We start from the raw sequence: 20,804 nt of genomic DNA on the forward strand, positions 1-20,804 counted from the left end.
AAACAGAGGAAGTTGAAACATGTCTCCAAACTTCTACTTTAAACAAACTGGTTTAAATTAATAACGCTATGCCAAAGAGTTGCTGCCAAAACGCTGATCTCCGATTTGTTCCCCTGCTGTGGCCTAAAAAAAAGGTATCGCGAATGCTCAGGTTCAGGCAAGGTGGCAAAATAATTATTAGACCTGTGTATAAAACAACCATTTGTTTAACAAGAGATGAATGCATACAGACTTGTCAAAATTACAATCTATAGGATCTTCGATTTTTTTATCCCCCTAAAAGGGTCTTGGCGGACTTGACGTTGTGCGAAGTTGTAAACTGCTATAATCTAGTTCTTTTTAAACTTGGAATATGAGTATTCTTTGCAGTTTTGAATGTCATATGCCTATCGCTTTGTACAATTAACAATACATTTGTGACAGCTTAAGGGTAAAACCTCAGCATGTTTATGTCTAGCACCGGGTTCAAAACAAGTCATTGGTACTGGGTAAAGTTAATTGTGATCCAAACTGGGTCAATATTTAACCACTCTCGTGAGGGTGATAATTTTCATTGTGAGGCAAAAATAAGGTTTTGTTGGTCTCAGTAAGATAGTTAAAACCTTTGGTTGACTTACCAGATGGGTTGAGGTGCAGGTCTCTGAAAAAATAAATAAATAAAACACCAAAAATATAAATTAATGCAAGTCAATCCAAATGCAACAACATCACTAAGGCTTCAAACATTATTATTATCCACCTGAATCGACGCTCAACTAAAATTGAACAGCCTCACAAAGGTCAGCTTTATTACTACTGTAGTTAATTGCATTATTTTGTCAGGTGTTTCTGTTATTTTATCCATCCCCTATATATTATAGTGTATTGCAGATAGTAGATACTGTATGTATGAGGTTATTGTCATGGTGCATGCAACTTTGGGCAGCTTTGACACAGCTGACTAGATGTTGTCTCTCGGGTAAATCACATAAACTGAAGATAACAGTTTGTGTCTTACCTGTTGCTGCGTACCTGTGGAGATAAAGCACACAAAGTAGTTTGAGTGTATGAAAAAAATAATAACAGCACGACTCAATACAGCAGGAATGTCAACAAAGTGTGAGCATCTTATTCTCCCATCCAAACTAAATTCAGGTAAAACTGTCAGTGACTCATCCTGCATGTTCAGACATTTGCTGTAATTCCTCTCTGGCTCACGGAGACAAAACACCTGACCAATAACAATAAATACAACATTCAGCGCACGCGGTCTCAGTTAGATCACGTTAGTTTAAACATCTTGCAGGCTTTGTTTAGTGAGAAAATGTTTCTAGATTTGACTCAGAAAAAGAAAATTAGGAAAGAATTATAGCATTGTGCTGTAAGTGATACATATGTATTGTGTCAAAGTTAACGCGTTAACGCAAATTTGTTTTAATGTCACTAATTTCTTGAACGCTTTAACGCAACTTGCGATTTTTAGGTTGTAGCAGACTCAGTTTAAAGCTAGAGTGAAGATATTGGCATCATATGAAACTAGAAATCCTAAGGAATCCGTTGGTTCATCCGTGTCATACTAGCTTGTCGCGAAGGAATAACGCTCCAAACCTATGCTAAATTTTGGCAATGAAAAACTGGCATGGCCATTTTCAAAGGGGTCCCTTGACCTGAAAATGGGTTCTATGGATACTATGGATTCTCCCCTTTACAGACACGCCCACTTTATGATAATCACATGCAGTTTGGGGCAAGTCATAGTCAAGTCAGCACACTGACAGCTGTTGTTGTCTGTTGGGCTTGAGTTTGCCATGTTATGATTTCAGCATATTTTTTATGCTAAATGCAGTACCTGTGAGGGTTTCTGGACAATATTTGTCATTGTTTTGTGTTGTTAATTGATTTCCAATAATAAATATATACATACATTTGCATAAAGCAAGGATGTTTGCCCACTGCCATGTTGATAAGAGTGTTAAATACTTGTCAAATCTCCCTTTGGTACATTTTGAGCAGATAAAAATGTGTGATTAATTAAAAGCCAAGTATACTTAGACTTTTATGTAGACCCTTTGTTATACTTGTCAGTATGAGCCAAGTATACTTAAGTATACTTTTGTTAGGTATATCTCTGATAAGTACATAAAAAGTAAACTGAAAGTATACTCTCCTATTTTTGTTCAAAAGAAGTATACTAATAGCACACTTGAATACATTTAATTCTGGTAAGGGTTGGCCATTAAAGGTGATCCTGATTCTATCATCAACATGTGTGATTCAAAGTTACTGCTTTCTTATTTCATGAGGGAGGATTGCAGCGGGCAGGTAAGCTTCAAAATGTTAAATAATAAGCATAAACCACATGGGTATGAACAGATTTCAAAGATTTTGCATGAAACTGCGTTAGGCAGGTAAGGGACGACGTTCAGTCGCTCCCTGACTTACTGATGGGTTGTATCTTAAGAGGCTCGTTATTGCAGTAATGAGTCTTAGAGTCGAACTGTTCATGTCCACAGCACTTGTTGTCGCTGGAGGTTTTCATCAAGATCGTCTTGTTATCAATCGGACCGCAACACAACTGTGTTCCATTAATCGCCTCTGTGGAAAAGATTAGGATGATACTTAAAACTGCATCAGTCTTACCTCAGCCACAACACAGCTGACATGAGTCACCAAGGTACTGTGTTTAGATTCAGCTCTACTCACGTTTATCGCAGCATTCTGCATTTGGTGAAGTTTTGGCTACAACAGTTAATTGACAGCATAGTTGGTGGGATGTGTTGTAGGCCGTAGTTCCACAGTGAGCTGCAAAGATCAAAGATCAAGTCAACATACAGGCACCACACACATTCATTAGTGTGAAATTCCTTGTTCTTTGTACAAAGATAACAATCTCATCCCAACCTGTCACATACTGTCCCTTTGTCAGACCCTTCGACATCACTTTTTTGGTCAACACATTCTCACTCCCAACTCGTGAAATACTGCTGCTTGGTCAGTGCCCCTCGGCATCGAGACCGACGCATTGGGTGCCTCTCTTGCATTACTTTTGGACCGACCAGGGACGGCATGTCAATATACGGCCATTACATGCATAGTGTCCTTTCAAAATAAACTTCCATTTTCACAGGAAGTTAAGCAGTTTCTGTGTGAGTGTATGAACACAATGATTGGTGACGGAATTTGATTTGATGCAAAGGGCACCACCTAAAATCTTGCCTAGGGCACCTAGTTGGTCAAGGAAACATTGAGAGAGAGATGAAAAGTGAGTCAAATTCCTTGTACACATACTTAAGACTTGAAACTTGACTTGGATTGCAAAAAATCTGCTTTTTAAATCATGAAAGCACTTTGTATACTATAACTTATAGTTCTTAGCCAATGATTTATGTATTACATAAAGATATTTGCTCTTTTTGCTATTTGACTTGATGATGTGTGATGAGATTAAAAAAAATATTAAAATGTGTTTTTCTCGCATGCCTCTACGGTGAACGGATAATCCAAAGACTTGATGAATTGAAGTAAATTCATATAAAACATCCTTTTACAATCTCTCACACACTTTAATAGACTACTCTATCAGAAAGTAAGCACAACTACAAGCCAAGTATTCTTTTCTGTAGGCCTATAAGGCAAGAATACTTAATTATACTTTTCTTAAGTATATCTTGATCAAAAGATTAAGTAAGTAGGCCTATAAGCCAAGTATACTTAGACTTTTAAGAATTCTTGTCAGTGTAAGCCAAGAACACTTAGACTTTTATGTAGACTCTTTGTTATACTTGTCAGTATGAGCCAAGTATACTTAAGTATACTTTTGTTAAGTATATCTCTGATAAGTACATAAAAAGTAAACTGAAAGTATACTCTCCTATTTTTGTTCAAAAGAAGTATACTAATAGCACACTTGAATACATTTAATTCTGGTAAGGGTTGGCCATTAAAGGTGATCCTGATTCTATCATCAACATGTGTGATACAAAGTTACTGCTTTCTTATTTCATGAGGGAGGATTGCAGCGGGCAGGTATGCTTCAAAATGTTAAATAATAAGCATAAACCACATGGGTATGAACAGATTTCAAAGATTTTGCATGAAACTGCGTTAGGCAGGTAAGGGACGCCGTTCAGATGCTCCTTGACTCACTGATGGAGTGTATGGTAACAGTCACGTTACTGCAGTACTGAGTCTTAGCGTCGAACTGGTCATGTCCACAGCACTTGTTGTCGCTGGAGGTTTTCATCAAGATCTTCTTGTTATTTTCCGGACCGCAACACAACTGTGTGTTGTCATCATAAGCCCCTGTGGAAAAGATAAGGATGATACTTAAAACTGCATCACTCTTACCTCAGCCACAACACAGCTGACATGAGTCACCAAGGTACTGTGTTTAGATTCAGCTCTACTCACGTTTATCGCAGCATTCTGCATTTGGTGAAGTTTTGGCTACAACAGTTAATTGACAGCATAGTTGGTGGGATGTGTTGTAGGCCGTAGTTCCACAGTGAGCTGCAAAGATCAAAGATCAAGTCAACATACAGGCACCACACACATTCATTAGTGTGAAATTCCTTGTTCTTTGTACAAAGATAACAATCTCATCCCAACCTGTCACATACTGTCCCTTTGTCAGACCCTTCGACATCACTTTTTTGGTCAACACATTCTCACTCCCAACTCGTGAAATACTGCTGCTTGGTCAGTGCCCCTCGGCATCGAGACCGACGCATGGGGTGCCTCTCTTGCATTACTTTTGGACCGACCAGGGACGGCATGTCAATATACGGCCATTACATGCATAGTGTCCTTTCAAAATAAACTTCCATTTTCACAGGAAGTTAGTATTAGGCAACACTACCACTTCGTTAGGTTTAGGAAACTACTGTGGTTGACATTAACTTCACTGACTAGTAACTGATGTAACTAGTGACTCACCGGACTGACGATACCGATGAGTCATGTGACTAAAGACTGACATGATTAAAAAAAGTCAACGTTACTTTTAGCTTCACACGGGACACGAACACCGGTCTTCTGGTTGAAAGTCTTGTTTGTTTGACCCATCCACCACCCCGCCCGCCTGCCCTGAAGGGACTCTCACGCTCTTTATACTCCATCACTTGCTCATACCGTCTATTAACGCTGTGCGTGGGTTTACATTGGAGTTAGTTTGAAGCCCGGTTTGTCACATAGTGTTGCTAAAGGGTGCCTCCGTGCGACGGTTTCCGATGCCGAGGGGCACTGACCAAACGGCGGTATTTGACGAGTTGGGAGTGGGAACGGGTTGTTTGGGTCGCAGTAAACACATGCTTAATGTTGTAAATTAGACAAAAACACTTGCTTAGGATTAGGCAACAAAACCACTTAGTTAGGTTTAGAAAAAAAAACATGGTTGGGATTAAAATTACTAAGTTTTTACAGTGAAAATGTGACTTGATGTTGTTAACACAGGACACGAACGAACAGCTAATTGTAACGTGAAAGTGAAACTTAACGCACGGGACACAAACAGCGGTCTCCTGGATGAAAGCCCTGTGTTTAGTGTTTCAGATGAAGATTGGTAACATATTTTGTTGACAATCGAAAATGGAAAATAAGATATTCTCACAATGTGCCGTCAAACCAACCAATCAGAAAATGTCATGAAATGACGTAAAATACACTGTCCAATGCAACACTGTGAGCAATTATAGATGTACGGCACACTTGCAAATACTACATTTGCATGTGTACGCAGTATTGTATCTATTCTAAGCACCATTTTTGAATTAATTGAGAAAAAACAACTCCAGCATACAAAACAAAGCTTATATCCTGCAGCATTTTCTAAACTTGACAGCGGTGCAACCTGAGAGTACAATCTTAAACAGATTTGAAAGATTTGCATGAAACTGCGTTAGGCAGGTAAGGGACGCCGTTCAGACGCTCCTTGACTCACTGATGGAGTGTACGGTAAGAGTCACGTTACTGCAGTACTGAGTCTTAGCGTCGAACTGGTCATGTCCACAGCACTTGTTGTCGCTGGAGGTTTTCTTCCAGATCTTCTTGTTATTTTTCGGACCGCAACACAACTGTGTGTCGTCATCATAAGCCCCTGTGGAAAAGATAAGGATGATACTTAAAACTGCATCACTCTTACCTCAGCCACAACACAGCTGACATGAGTCACCAAGGTACTGTGTTTAGATTCAGCTCTACTCACGTTTATCGCAGCATTCTGCATTTGGTGAAGTTTTGGCTACAACAGTTAATTGACAGCATAGTTGGTGGGATGTGTTGTAGGCCGTAGTTCCACAGTGAGCTGCAAAGATCAAAGATCAAGTCAACATACAGGCACCACACACATTCATTAGTGTGAAATTCCTTGTTCTTTGTACAAAGATAACAATCTCATCCCAACCTGTCACATACTGTCCCTTTGTCAGACCCTTCGACATCACTTTTTTGGTCAACACATTCTCACTCCCAACTCGTGAAATACTGCTGCTTGGTCAGTGCCCCTCGGCATCGAGACCGACGCATGGGGTGCCTCTCTTGCATTACTTTTGGACCGACCAGGGACGGCATGTCAATATACGGCCATTACATGCATAGTGTCCTTTCAAAATAAACTTCCATTTTCACAGGAAGTTAGTATTAGGCAACACTACCACTTCGTTAGGTTTAGGAAACTACTGTGGTTGACATTAACTTCACTGACTAGTAACTGATGTAACTAGTGACTCACCGGACTGACGATACCGATGAGTCATGTGACTAAAGACTGACATGATTAAAAAAAGTCAACGTTACTTTTAGCTTCACACGGGACACGAACACCGGTCTTCTGGTTGAAAGTCTTGTTTGTTTGACCCATCCACCACCACGCCCGCCTGCCCTGAAGGGACTCTCACGCTCTTTATACTCCATCACTTGCTCATACCGTCTATTAACGCTGTGCGTGGGTTTACATTGGAGTTAGTTTGAAGCCCGGTTTGTCACATAGTGTTGCTAAAGGGTGCCTCCGTGCGACGGTTTCCGATGCCGAGGGGCACTGACCAAACGGCGGTATTTGACGAGTTGGGAGTGGGAACGGGTTGTTTGGGTCGCAGTAAACACATGCTTAATGTTGTAAATTAGACAAAAACACTTGCTTAGGATTAGGCAACAAAACCACTTAGTTAGGTTTAGAAAAAAAAACATGGTTGGGATTAAAATTACTAAGTTTTTACAGTGAAAATGTGACTTGATGTTGTTAACACAGGACACGAACGAACAGCTAATTGTAACGTGAAAGTGAAACTTAACGCACGGGACACAAACAGCGGTCTCCTGGATGAAAGCCCTGTGTTTAGTGTTTCAGATGAAGATTGGTAACATATTTTGTTGACAATCGAAAATGGAAAATAAGATATTCTCACAATGTGCCGTCAAACCAACCAATCAGAAAATGTCATGAAATGACGTAAAATACACTGTCCAATGCAACACTGTGAGCAATTATAGATGTACGGCACACTTGCAAATACTACATTTGCATGTGTACGCAGTACTGTATCTATTCTAAGCACCATTTTTGAATTAATTGAGAAAAAACAACTCCAGCATACAAAACAAAGCTTATATCCTGCAGCATTTTCTAAACTTGACAGCGGTGCAACCTGAGAGTACAATCTTAAACAGATTTGAAAGATTTGCATGAAACTGCGTTAGGCAGGTAAGGGACGCCGTTCAGACGCTCCTTGACTCACTGATGGAGTGTACGGTAAGAGTCACGTTACTGCAGTACTGAGTCTTAGCGTCGAACTGGTCATGTCCACAGCACTTGTTGTCGCTGGAGGTTTTCTTCCAGATCTTCTTGTTATTTTTCGGACCGCAACACAACTGTGTGTCGTCATCATAAGCCCCTGTGGAAAAGATAAGGATGATACTTAAAACTGCATCACTCTTACCTCAGCCACAACACAGCTGACATGAGTCACCAAGGTACTGTGTTTAGATTCAGCTCTACTCACGTTTATCGCAGCATTCTGCATTTGGTGAAGTTTTGGCTACAACAGTTAATTGACAGCATAGTTGGTGGGATGTGTTGTAGGCCGTAGTTCCACAGTGAGCTGCAAAGATCAAAGATCAAGTCAACATACAGGCACCACACACATTCATTAGTGTGAAATTCCTTGTTCTTTGTACAAAGATAACAATCTCATCCCAACCTGTCACATACTGTCCCTTTGTCAGACCCTTCGACATCACTTTTTTGGTCAACACATTCTCACTCCCAACTCGTGAAATACTGCTGCTTGGTCAGTGCCCCTCGGCATCGAGACCGACGCATGGGGTGCCTCTCTTGCATTACTTTTGGACCGACCAGGGACGGCATGTCAATATACGGCCATTACATGCATAGTGTCCTTTCAAAATAAACTTCCATTTTCACAGGAAGTTAGTATTAGGCAACACTACCACTTCGTTAGGTTTAGGAAACTACTGTGGTTGACATTAACTTCACTGACTAGTAACTGATGTAACTCGTGACTCACCGGACTGACGATACCGATGAGTCATGTGACTAAAGACTGACATGATTAAAAAAAGTCAACGTTACTTTTAGCTTCACACGGGACACGAACACCGGTCTTCTGGTTGAAAGTCTTGTTTGTTTGACCCATCCACCACCCCGCCCGCCTGCCCTGAAGGGACTCTCACGCTCTTTATACTCCATCACTTGCTCATACCGTCAATTAACGCTGTGCGTGGGTTTACATTGGAGTTAGTTTGAAGCCCGGTTTGTCACATAGTGTTGCTAAAGGGTGCCTCCGTGCGACGGTTTCCGATGCCGAGGGGCACTGACCAAACGGCGGTATTTGACGAGTTGGGAGTGGGAACGGGTTGTTTGGGTCGCAGTAAACACATGCTTAATGTTGTAAATTAGACAAAAACACTTGCTTAGGATTAGGCAACAAAACCACTTAGTTAGGTTTAGAAAAAAAAACATGGTTGGGATTAAAATTACTAAGTTTTTACAGTGAAAATGTGACTTGATGTTGTTAACACAGGACACGAACGAACAGCTAATTGTAACGTGAAAGTGAAACTTAACGCACGGGACACAAACAGCGGTCTCCTGGATGAAAGCCCTGTGTTTAGTGTTTCAGATGAAGATTGGTAACATATTTTGTTGACAATCGAAAATGGAAAATAAGATATTCTCACAATGTGCCGTCAAACCAACCAATCAGAAAATGTCATGAAATGACGTAAAATACACTGTCCAATGCAACACTGTGAGCAATTATAGATGTACGGCACACTTGCAAATACTACATTTGCATGTGTACGCAGTATTGTATCTATTCTAAGCACCATTTTTGAATTAATTGAGAAAAAACAACTCCAGCATACAAAACAAAGCTTATATCCTGCAGCATTTTCTAAACTTGACAACGGTGCAACCTGAGAGTACAATCTTAAACAGATTTGAAAGATTTGCATGAAACTGCGTTAGGCAGGTAAGGGACACCGTTCAGACGTTCCTTGACTCACTGATGGAGTGTATGGTAACAGTCACGTTACTGCAGTACTGAGTCTTAGCGTCGAACTGGTCACGTCCACAGCACTTGTTGTCGCTGGAGGTTTTCTTCCAGATCTTCTTGTTATTTTCCGGACCGCAACACAACTGTGTGTCGTCATCATAAGCCCCTGTGGAAAAGATAAGGATGACTCTTTAAACAGTTTCACTTTATCTCAGCCACAACTACTGTAAGATGACAAGCTACTATGTATACTATAGACCACAAGTGTTTGGATAGAGTACAATAGAGCAGAACAGAGCAAAACCAGGATATTTTTGTAATCTGTAAATTTGTATCAGAAAAACATCATCTTTATATGTCACGAATACCGACAAGGTGTATGTATTTGTACATTTATAATGAGATTATAAGCTCTTCAACCTCTTCCACTCCTTGAGGGCGCCGACGCCCTCGGCCGACTTTACTTTTTTCAGAGGCTTTAGCAGACTCAGTTTTAGAGCTAGAGGTGTAGGTACCCATGGAATCGATTGCTACCAACCACCTGTCACGCTAGCTTGTCGGGAAGAACGCTAAATAATTCTACAAAATTAGGCTAAATTTGGTGAGGAAAAACTGGCATGGCTAATTTCAAAGCGGTCCCTTGACCTCTGACCTCAAGATATGTGAATGAAAATGGGTTCTATGGGTACCCACGAGTCTCCCCTTTACAGACATGCCCACTTTATGATAATCACATGCAGTTTGGGGCAAAAACAGTTCTTTGCATGCAGTACAAATGTGTTATTTTTGGCTATTCTAAAATGATGTATTTTTTATATTTCTGCATACTGGAGCCCAACTGTACTCATGTGTGATTCATGAAGCCATTTTTTGAAAACTGACCTCACTGTATAAAATGACCTGTGGTGACCTCTAGGATAATCTCAGCCTCATGAAACTCTACAGCTACAAACTAGAGACCTAGAACATTCAGAGGATGTATAGCTTTCCTAGCTAGATTGACAATAAGGGGGTTTCTGAGCCGTTTCCAGAAGAGAAGTGCCCGCCATCTAATCGCCAAATAAATGCAATTCTTGTAGAAATCTCCAAATGTCAAACGTTTTTGATACCAAATCACAGCATCACTTAATGTGGTATTTTGGAGGGATATTGATAATTTTTTATCAGTGGTAAAAATGCTTACATTTAGCGCCAAATCTGTGTAACAAATGGTATCAAAACTGATGCAGCAACTTCTGAAACGTAATAGAGCATGGGAATGGCTACTATATACGTCTATCATAATGTTCTTAGCCCTTATAAACTTTCACAATTTATTTTAATTCATTAATTTTTTATTTTTTTTCTGATTCATGACTAGAACCACTTGACACACAGTGCTGAGTGCATCTCAAATTAATCTTTAGGTTTCCAGCTTTCAGATGATGTACACCACCTCTATGTGACATCTACTGTTGACCTGCCATCTCCCCCTAAAGACCCCCTTTACCCCGTTAAAAAAGACAAAAATAGGTCTCTGAAAAGGGGGGGGGGGAGTGGAAAAGGTTAACTCACAGGTGCGTTGTCTTTACGCAGAGTTTAATACTCTGGAAACAAACATCTGCACCATTGGTGTTACTACAAATGATAGACATCTGCCATCCAATCAGAGGAATCGAGAATTTTTTGTGGGAATGGTATACATTACAATAAGGAAACCTAAAGAAATTGTATTATGTAAGTGTATACTGTTCATTTGATGCTTCATTATGTCCTGCTCTACTCACCTGTACCACAACATTCGGCCTTTGGTCCAGGTTTGGTTACGACGGTTGACTGACAGCACATTTCATTGAGTTTGTTGTAGGCCTTCAGTCCACAGCAAACTGACACTTTTTGGCTAAGACCCTCTGTAACAGCTGTAAGAACAGAGATAAAGTCAACATACAGACAGAGATGCACCACAGAAACAGCTGAAAGGGCTTTGTGCTACAGTAGCGCCAAAAGCTGCTGCTGGGAAGTTGCCACCAGGTTCAGAGAGAGGCCAAAAGTACAATAAAAAACACATGGTCTCTGGCATGAAGGTTGTGTTTTCTTGCGTGTGCAGCACAGATGTTGGCCAAAGAGGGGAGGCACTGGGATCAAGACGTCATATGTACGTAGTACAACAATTCAGAGCTGACAACAAGAACGGCAGCAGTTTAGATTATGTGGAAACACCTGATATATAATAGTACACTACAAAAAAGAGTTGTTTTTTTTTTATCCTATGTGAGTACTGGCACACAGATGACTCTATGAACAATGGTGTTATGTGTTTTCTTTCTGCTCTCTCATGTGTCTCTTCAGGTGCCCCTAGTTTCGAAGCTAATTGAGCAAAAGGGCCCTCTTTGATGCCTTTATGGTAGATAAATCTAGGGTGCCCTTCCAGTGGAGAAAACATGATGAAGGGCCCTCTATGGTGCCCCTATGGATGATAAAACTGATAAAGTGCCCTCTATGGTGCCCTTCCAGTGGAGAAAACTTGATAAAGTGCCCTCTAGAGTGTCCTTCCAGTGGACAAAAGGAGATGCAGAGCCCTAGGCTGCCCTTAAAAGGAGAAAACATGATACAGTGCCATATAGGCTTCCCTACGTACATGCTGGAAAACTGTGCGCTGTTGCCCCACCGCATGCACCTGGTGCCCCTTTTATTTAATTTTTTCGTCCCTGCCCCTCAGACAGCCTGAGTCCGCCACTGGTTCGCAGCCTCCAAAATGGCCGTACAGTTGTATCATGTCTTCTTTTATCAACAAAAACATTATAACCTTCATGAAGGTAGAATATATTGCATGACTGTTGTATTAGACTGCACTAGGTGTACCTAAACATTTCTGGTGATTTAAAAAAAGATATATTGAATGAATGTTATACATATTTTCTATAGCAGAGGAAGTTAAAAAACTTCTTTAAACAGGAAATGGAATTCAACATAAGATACTATGCTTTTTAGACCTTTGCCAACAATAACTTGTCAATCGTGGAGGGTTTTTATGTGAATTGTGTTGCTCTGTTTTCCTCTGTTTTCATTTAGGTGACATATTAAACACTTTTGTTTCAATGCCAAAATCATAAAACCACAAAAGCAGCGGAAATTAATTTGCAAACACAGACTGTCTTTGTTAGGCAATATTGAGACGTTAATGATTCATCTAATTCTTCATTCAACCCACTCATTACCGATAGTTTGTGCTGATTCATATTTACAGTCGCCGCAATTTATCACGTGTCTTCCCTATTGCATAAACTTCTTGATGCTGTCTGAGGGAGAGCACAGACTTTGAAACAAGCTGCAATCCAGACACTTTTAGTCTTTGCTGTGCCATCTTTCCTCACCGCATACAACAGCTCCTGACGTTTTTTGGGGCGTAAAATCACAAATCCAACATTCAAATTTCTTGCTGGTTTGACACAAATGTGTTGTCATTCATTACCTGTTGTGTTGTGTCCATCTCCTACTTTACAACAAGTGGCTTCTTCAGGGTTGAAAGCCTGCTCTCCACAACATGACAGCCCTTCCCCTGGATGAAGTTGATTCTCACAGCACGTGGCCTCGCTGATGTTATACTCTTTATCCATACAGGTTTTTCTGCAAGACAATCATTAGTATTACATATACATCACAGTAAATCTGTCGAAAATACAGTTATTTCACATATAAACTTAGCCTCCTTTCATGTCAATGCACATTTTACCCTGTATCCTTTGTTATACTGCCCTCTAATGGACTCTTAGAATAGATTGGAATATATTCAACTTTATTGTCATTGCACATAGTACAAGTACATGTACAACGAAATGCGGTTTTGCATCTAACCAGAGTGCAAAGTGCTGGTTAAGACAGTATATACAAATGAGGATATATGTGGTGTATTTAAATAGGCATATACAGATTGCAGTTAAGGTGCAAAGGATAGACGTATGTTATATTCAGATCTCTTGTGAAAACACTCTTAACTAACAGTTACACAGGTACCCATACATACATGTCCACCCTCGCTGTGCACGTGAACATTACACAGGGAAAAATAGATCACATTTTAAGGTTCCAGCAGGGAAGGTTTTGGCTTTCAACAGGACTGAACGGCTGCTGGGCTTTTCAATGGCGAAAATCTAATTTTTTTTCCGTTGGGTTACTCGTGCTGTAAGAAGTTGCTATTGTTACGGTAACAAGTTGCTCTTCTTAGAGGCTTACGAGTAGAGATGCTCAAAAGAGGATTGCCTTACAGAAATGCCATGGTTTCATTAATCATTTAACTTTTATTCATTCATTACTTCATCTTGGGACCATGAATGTGCTCAATAAATAAAATAACACTACTGCCCACTACAATGTGATATTTATTTTGCCCAAATGGATATTTTAGTCAGGAAACCGAAGTAGGAAACCGATGGATTGCCTACTCCGGGTAGGGAATGAGTCCTTACCCCAAGTGAAGGAGTTCAAGTATCTCGGGGTCTTGTTCACGAGTGAGGGGACGATGGAACGTGAGATTGGTCGGAGAATCGGAGCATCAGGGGCGGTATTGCATTCGCTTTACCGCAGCTGAGCCGGAAGGCAAAGCTCTCGATCTACTGTTCAATCTTCGTTCCTACTCTCACCTATGGTCATGAGGGTTGGGTCATGACCGAAAGAACGAGGTCGCGGGTGCAAGCGGCCGAAATGGGTTTCCTCAGGAGGGTGGCTGGCGTCTCCCTTAGAGATAGGGTGAGAAGCTCAGTCATCCGTGAGGGACTCGGAGTAGAGTCCTTGCTCCTTTGCGTCGAAAGGAGCCAGTTGAGGTGGTTCGGGCATCTAGCACGGATGCCCCCTGGGCGCCTCCCTTTGGAGGTGTTCCAGGCACGACCAGCTGGGAGGAGACCAAGGGGAAGACCCAGGACTAGGTGGAGAGATTATATCTCTACTCTGGCCTGGGAACGCCTCGGGATCCCGAGTTTGGGGTCCCCTGCTGGAGCTGTTGCCCCCGCGACCCGATCCCGGATAAGCGGTTGAAGATGGATGGATGGATGGATATTTTAGTCTAATGATACACGAGAGAAAAGCTCATAGGGTCACTAGATACCTTAGTATGGATCATTGGGAACCATTACTGTGTATTATACAACATTTTATTGAAGTATCAGCGTTTGAGAAAGCATGGCATCAATCTGAAGAAGAGCCTGGTGCTCGAAGCAATACAAATCCTTCTAACAGGAGCTATTTGTTGTGCGGATCTGTCTGTTTTAATTCTGGGACACAACTCCTCACCACGTTCTTTCAGAAGAAAGGCGAGCAATAGTTTTCTTCTGGAGTTACTTATTGCCTGTTTATCCACGTCTGAGAAAATATTAGCTAAACAAAAAAAGGAAACGTAAATGCAAAAGGAAATATTTGAAATGTGTTTGATCGATGAGTGGTCAGCATGCAGTCTTAACATGGCTCGTTGGTAAATCAGCGAAAAGTAGAAAAATATGAACCTCAATTTCAGAAACGGCAACATGGAGCAGAGCAGCAGGTACTTCTGACAGACCTAATGTGCAACAAGACAAGCTCAGTTCACAATTCTTTCGAGCTGTCGGGAAATTAAAGATGAAGGGATCAGCAAGTTAAACCTGAATATGAAATTAGGCTGCTGCCAACTTTATTTAAGGTGAGTAACTACCAGGCTCGGCAAAGGGAGGAAAGATTTTGTAGAATAAAAATTTCGTGTTGCAGCTTGCTGCACGAGAGGGAGTCTCCACGTTGTCGCAGGGGAATAATAATCAATAGCCTAAACAAAAATAGAGTTCTCATCGCAACGAAGAAAACAAGTGGTGATAATAACAAAAACAGTAAACGAAAGATTTCCATCCGTTATCTGTAACCGTTTATCTCATTTGAGGTTGCGGGGGGGGGGGTGGGGTGGGGGTGGGGGGCCGGGGGGGTGGCTAGAGCCGATCCCAGCTGACATTGGGCAAAGGCGGGGTAAAAGTGAAACTTAAAAGCAACATATTCTAACATGTAAAACTGAAACGTCAAGTTTTGACCACAAACAAAAAGGCTTCTTTAGGTTTAGGCAAAAAAAACACAATTATACATATGACTTCCGCTTCTGCTCCTGTCATATTTACTACGGTCGGTAGAGGTTGCTGTTGTGCTCTTTTATACCTTCTTTCGGTGATCTTCCATGTGAATAGATGATAAAACCTACTAGTGGGTGTAGTAGGCCCCTATTGACCCACATCTATGGGGCTTATACCGACTGATAACGCCTATTTAACAGCCTGACAACAATCTAATCGGCTGGTTTCAAAGCCTGCCCAAAACCCTTAAAGATGAAATCCATTTTCAGCCCAGGCACCAGACAATCTTCTCTAACACACACACACACACACACACATGGGAACACTTACCGGTAGCAGTCACTTTTAGAGGCTGCGGCTGCTCCAATGGCGGCACCTGTTCACAAACACAAAAGTCACAAGTTGATGAGTCATTGGAAATATAATAAGGCTTACAGGCAAAACATGTAGTGACACCCAGATAACCTCTCTAGTAAACATATTAAGTATAAACGTTTACCAGCAAGTCTTTTTGTGTATAGGCTACTTAGTATTTTTTTTTTAAATCTGTCATTTTACTTTTACATAAGTACTTTTTTATGACATGTACCTGATTTCAAGTCACATCCATTACAGAGTAAGAACAAAAATCATGGGAAAAAAGTCATGATGTGAGAAAGGAACAAAAGAAACCAGGAGCTGCAGCCGAGAAGAAGCTGCTCCTCAGCTGACACTTGTCAACAGTTCTGCATGTTTACAGACCCTTTTTTATTTTAAAACATAAAGCATAGGTTCACTCAGAGTAGGCCTATATTTTGACTCTTTACTTGTACTTTAATACTCTTTCCATCTAAGAATATCGGCATCTAAAAGCACATGCATACACAGGATATTACAGCAGTGTCAGCAGTTTCCAACTCAGACCCTGACTCGTGCCCACATCTCCGGGGTCAAATCAGAGGCACACGTCAATCCACAGCCTCGACATCCACCCCCTAATGTCATGCTGCACCCTTTCACTTATCCTCAACACTACATGCTGTCATTGCAATAGGTTTCCAATTTCATCAAACAAGGAAAAAAAGAGAAAACATGACATGCTTCATGGCATTAAAGTGGCAGCTGGCAGAATGTTTTTGGCATTATTGGGCAAAACAAATCATTTCTAACCTTTCAGCATATCGTAATTCAAGTGTTCTGAGAGATAACTAGACTTCTGCTCCTCCTCATGGTTCTGTTATCAGGCTTTACAAAATCTAGAGAGACTTTGGCCAATCAGGTCATTTCAGAGATATTTGATCAGCGCTGCCTAGTTTGACCATTTGAACAGAGTTCTCCGGTGATTGACAGCTGCTCAGAGAAGTACGACTCCAGCTCGGCTCTGATTGGTTGTTTCCCTCAAGTCTGTGAAATCTTGCAGATGCCGTTAGGAGCACCGGAGGACACAGAGGCACGGGATTTTTTTTTTGTTCAGATTACCTGTCTAATGCACTATGATTTGCGATAAATATACAAATATTGAAGTGTGCATATTAGCTATACATATACATATACATATACTGTATTTAAAACATAACTGGGCTAAATGTTGTTTCTAGAGCAGCAACAGTAAAGTTTACAACAGCAAAGCCACCTTATAAACTCATTAATATCTCACTGGAAACAAATCTAACATGTTAATAAAATAAATCATATTCCTGACATGAAAATACTAAGTGAAGTTTATAAAGACCGAAAAACACAGACATCAGTCAGTATCAGTCCTTCCTCCTGTCCTCTGTCCTCCTGTCCTCCTGTACTCCTGTCCTCCTGTCCTCCTGTCCCCTGTCCTCCTGTCCTCTGTCCTCCTGTTCTCCTGTCCTCTTTCCTCCTGTCCTCTGTCCTCCTGTCCTCCTCCCTCTGCTACAGGTAACATTAGGGCTGATAGAGTGAAGAGGAGCTGTTTGGTGTCATCCAGCTGATGAGCTTACTAGTGAGATATGTGACAAACTAACCTAACCAGTCAGACTTCACAGTCTGCTGCAGCTTTAGTTTCAGCTGCTGTAGCTGAGGATTTATGATACTTTATGAAGATAATAAATTAGGTCACATACTTTGCATGGTATAGGCTAAACCGGTTTTTAAATGTGCAATCATCGCACACATAAAACGAAATTTCACTGATAAGGCTATCTGCTTTCACTATCTGCTATCTCAAACCACAAGACTACATCATCACAGACTGCAGATTCCATTCACTTCCCAGACCTCACTCACAATGTTCCCACGAGGCCCCCTAATATTTCCTTTTCTCCTCTACCTAATCACACTCACATTCGCTCACACTACTTCAACACTGCAACCCCTTGTAGGATGTGGAAATCCTGAACTAACATACCTCAGATAAAACAAACAGGTTCTTGGAGGATGAATGAATAAACTCATGAAGTCCATTAAATAAAGCTGTAGGCTACTTACCACGAGCAGCGGGGAAACCACAAAACAGCGTAACTGAAATCAGGTAAACAGAGGCGTGATTAAAGTGATTATAAACCATCACTGTCATGAATCCAAATGAATTTGTGTAAAGGTGCGCCTGTAGCATACCCAACAATGCCCAAAGTGGGATCATCTGAGAGCCTGTTTGAATCATCATCCCACTTATCCTACTGAGAGACCGATATGCCTTGAGAAGCAAAACGATGGGCCTGTGTCTAAATAGTATCAGTGAGCCACTCCCACCTAAAAATAGTGCATTCATAAACCTGTAGATCAAACGCGCCTGACGCACATTAATCCGCACTGTTAAGAATCTCCCAGTAAAATAACAGTAAATAATTGGCAGCACTTCTCCTCAATTAACTCATATATCATGATATATGAGTTAATAGAGAAGTGAGAAAGTGAGTTTTTATATTATATTATATTATATTATCAGAATCATAATATAATATAATATAATATAAAAACTATCTATTTTTTTTTTAAATGTATTTACATCCCAAATTGAATATAATGAACAGCGTCCCAAGTTTATTTACAACCCAAAAATCCATCCGGAGTTAAAAAGTATATAATGCAACCCTTATCACAACTCTTCCTCAACCATATACCTCCCAAAAATATATTTTTTGTATAGCTTTTTAAATTGATTTATATTTGTGCTCCCCTTCAACCCATCACCCAACCCATTCCACAAATCCAGCCCACAGGCTGAAATACACATACTCTTCTTTGTTGTAGGAACACAATGCTTTTTAAAATTCAATTTTCCTCTTAAATTATAACCTCCCTCCCTGTCGCAAAACATTTTTTGAATATTGCCCGGAAGTGAATTATGTCATAATTATTGCGTCAGTGTGGAGTGAGAGCTGAGATGGATTAGCTAAAGATACATTATATCGCTGTTTTTCACCTCTCTTTTACATTATCTTACTAATTTGTTTTAATGCACTATTTAGGTTGTATTTTTTACATACATTTCAATAAACATTATTGTTTGCCTAGATGAATAGACTTAGCAGGTTACAGACATAGGAATAGTCACACTAAATACAATTAAAGGCACTTGTTAGGAAAAAGGCTATAATAGACTTGTTGACACTTTTCCCAAAATGTCTGTCTATAGCTGCTACAAGCACAGAATGTAAACCAGAACAACATGTGAGTGAAGAACAGAGCTAATTCACTGATTTTACAATCATGTACAATGCACAAGCCTCACATGAGCAGATCAGGTCCCAGAATTAAAGAAATACTGCATGAAACTGTTACTGATGATACTTTAGACAGTTGATCAGCAGTAAAGTGCTGTTCTTTAAGAATGCATTATAGTTCAGTTCAGCGTAATTTAACAGGTTTTCTTTTAACAGTAAAGCACTGTTTTTAGCAATAACAGGTTTATACTGTTGAAATCCTGCTGTAAATTAACAGCAATTGTTTACAGTGTAGGAGGTCATAGGAAATAGTCCTTAGTGCATGGAAGTCACAGGATATATGAGTTCACGTTCAAGAGACTCCTTGTGAGATAATGGAAGAGAGTTCAGGTCCAATATAATTAAGATAGGGATGCCAAATATTGTGGAACTAATCTACTTTGGCACAAATTCCAAAGGGACCATCTCAAATATGACTTTTCGTCAGCCTTGAACAGAGGGTTTCTTATCATTAATCCACATGTGGGAATATATTTTTTCTAGCAGCAAATGTAAGACTGTTGTATAACCTTTTGTTGGCTGCAGTAGTTTATATTTGTACTTGGGATTCCTAAAATCAAAGACATTGGATTCATTTCAGACCAGTACTTCTGTAATGTATGACACGACCAAAGGCAATAGGTTATGGTACCTATTTCGGTTTTACATTTGAGACACAGAGGACAAAGTGAGGGGTCAAAAAAATGACTGCTATTAGGGGATATATGTATTCTATGTATAATTTTTTTCTATAGTCTAACTTTACAGAAATGTAATATGTTCATAAAGTGATCCATTAGGGCTCAGTAATGTGTGAAATGTAGATAAACGGATGGACTATTGAAGTGAGGAGAAGAGGCTACATTCTCTTTATAATCACAGGTGTTGCCTTTAAAACGTTTTGCTCCAGGCGGAATGAACCTCACCTGATTTCTTCATCACCCACACCATCCAGGTCTGGTGAAAAATGACACCATTCAGCTGTGCTTCTTGGGGTTTTTTTTTTTTTTTTCAGTGGATGACATACACACGTAGGCAAAATTGTTGGTACCCTTCCGTTAAAGATAGAAAAACCCACAATGGTCACTGAAATAACTTGAAACTGACAAAAGTAATAATAAATAAAAATTCACTGAAAATGAGCTAATGAAAATCAGACATTGCTTTTGAATTGTGGTTCAACAGAATCATTTAAAAAAACAAACTAATGAAACTGGCCTGGACAAAAATGATGGTACCCTTAACTTAATATTTAGTTGTACAACCTTTCGAGGCAATCACTTCAATCGAGTGATTTCTGTAACTCTCAATGAGACTTCTGCACCTGTCGACAGGTATTTTGGCCCACTCCTCGTGAGCAAACTGCTCCAGCTGTCTCAGGTTTGAAGGGTGCCTTCTCCAGACTGCATGTTTCAGCTCCTTCCACAGATGTTCAATAGGATTTAGATCAGGGCTCATAGAAGGCCACTTCAGAATAGTCCAATATTTTGTTCTTAGCCATTCTTGGGTGTTTTTAGCTGTGTTTTCAAATATCAATGAGGTCATCGCTGTCTATACAGCGATGACAGCGATGACCTCCCCCCGTGACTGTCCCCCCGTGA

At 40.4% G+C, this 20,804-nt stretch overlaps 1 protein-coding gene across 2 annotated transcripts; it reads right to left on the bottom strand.

The window, feature by feature from the left end:
- Positions 1-925: 925 nt before the first annotated feature.
- Positions 926-18,226, bottom strand: LOC141771640 (uncharacterized). Of its 2 annotated transcripts, XM_074642114.1 has the most exons (8): positions 18,116-18,226; positions 17,987-18,019; positions 15,881-15,926; positions 12,943-13,097; positions 11,258-11,389; positions 4,151-4,281; positions 2,422-2,443; positions 926-1,011 (listed from the first exon to the last, which is right to left on the bottom strand). In XM_074642114.1, exons 1-8 carry the CDS (start codon positions 18,162-18,164, stop codon positions 941-943), a joined length of 639 nt encoding a protein of 212 aa, XP_074498215.1. In that variant the 5' UTR covers positions 18,165-18,226; the 3' UTR covers positions 926-940. The 2 variants fall into 2 exon arrangements, with proteins under 2 accessions (XP_074498215.1, XP_074498216.1); XM_074642115.1 differs by lacking the exons at positions 926-1,011; positions 2,422-2,443; positions 4,151-4,281 and adding an exon at positions 9,467-9,657 and having other exon boundaries at positions 18,116-18,225.
- Between the last annotated feature and the right edge of the window lie 2,578 nt (positions 18,227-20,804).

The sequence above is a fragment of the Sebastes fasciatus genome, chromosome 7 (genome assembly GCF_043250625.1).
Source record: "Sebastes fasciatus isolate fSebFas1 chromosome 7, fSebFas1.pri, whole genome shotgun sequence".
NCBI classification, from domain to species: domain Eukaryota; kingdom Metazoa; phylum Chordata; class Actinopteri; order Perciformes; family Sebastidae; genus Sebastes; species Sebastes fasciatus.

What these genes read in the sequence shown, in the direction of transcription:
- LOC141771640 (XM_074642114.1), bottom strand. Translation starts at nt 18,164, where the DNA reads ATGATGATTCAAACAGGCTCTCAGATGATCCCACTTTGGGCATTGTTG. An exon ending in AGATGGACACAACACAACAG is followed by an intron (nt 11,390 to 12,942) that starts GTAATGAATGAC and finishes CTGTTCTTACAG; the next exon opens with CTGTTACAGAGGGTCTTAGC. An exon ending in TCTTAAGATACAACCCATCA is followed by an intron (nt 1,012 to 2,421) that starts GTAAGTCAGGGA and finishes TTATCTCCACAG; the next exon opens with GTACGCAGCAACAGGTAAGA.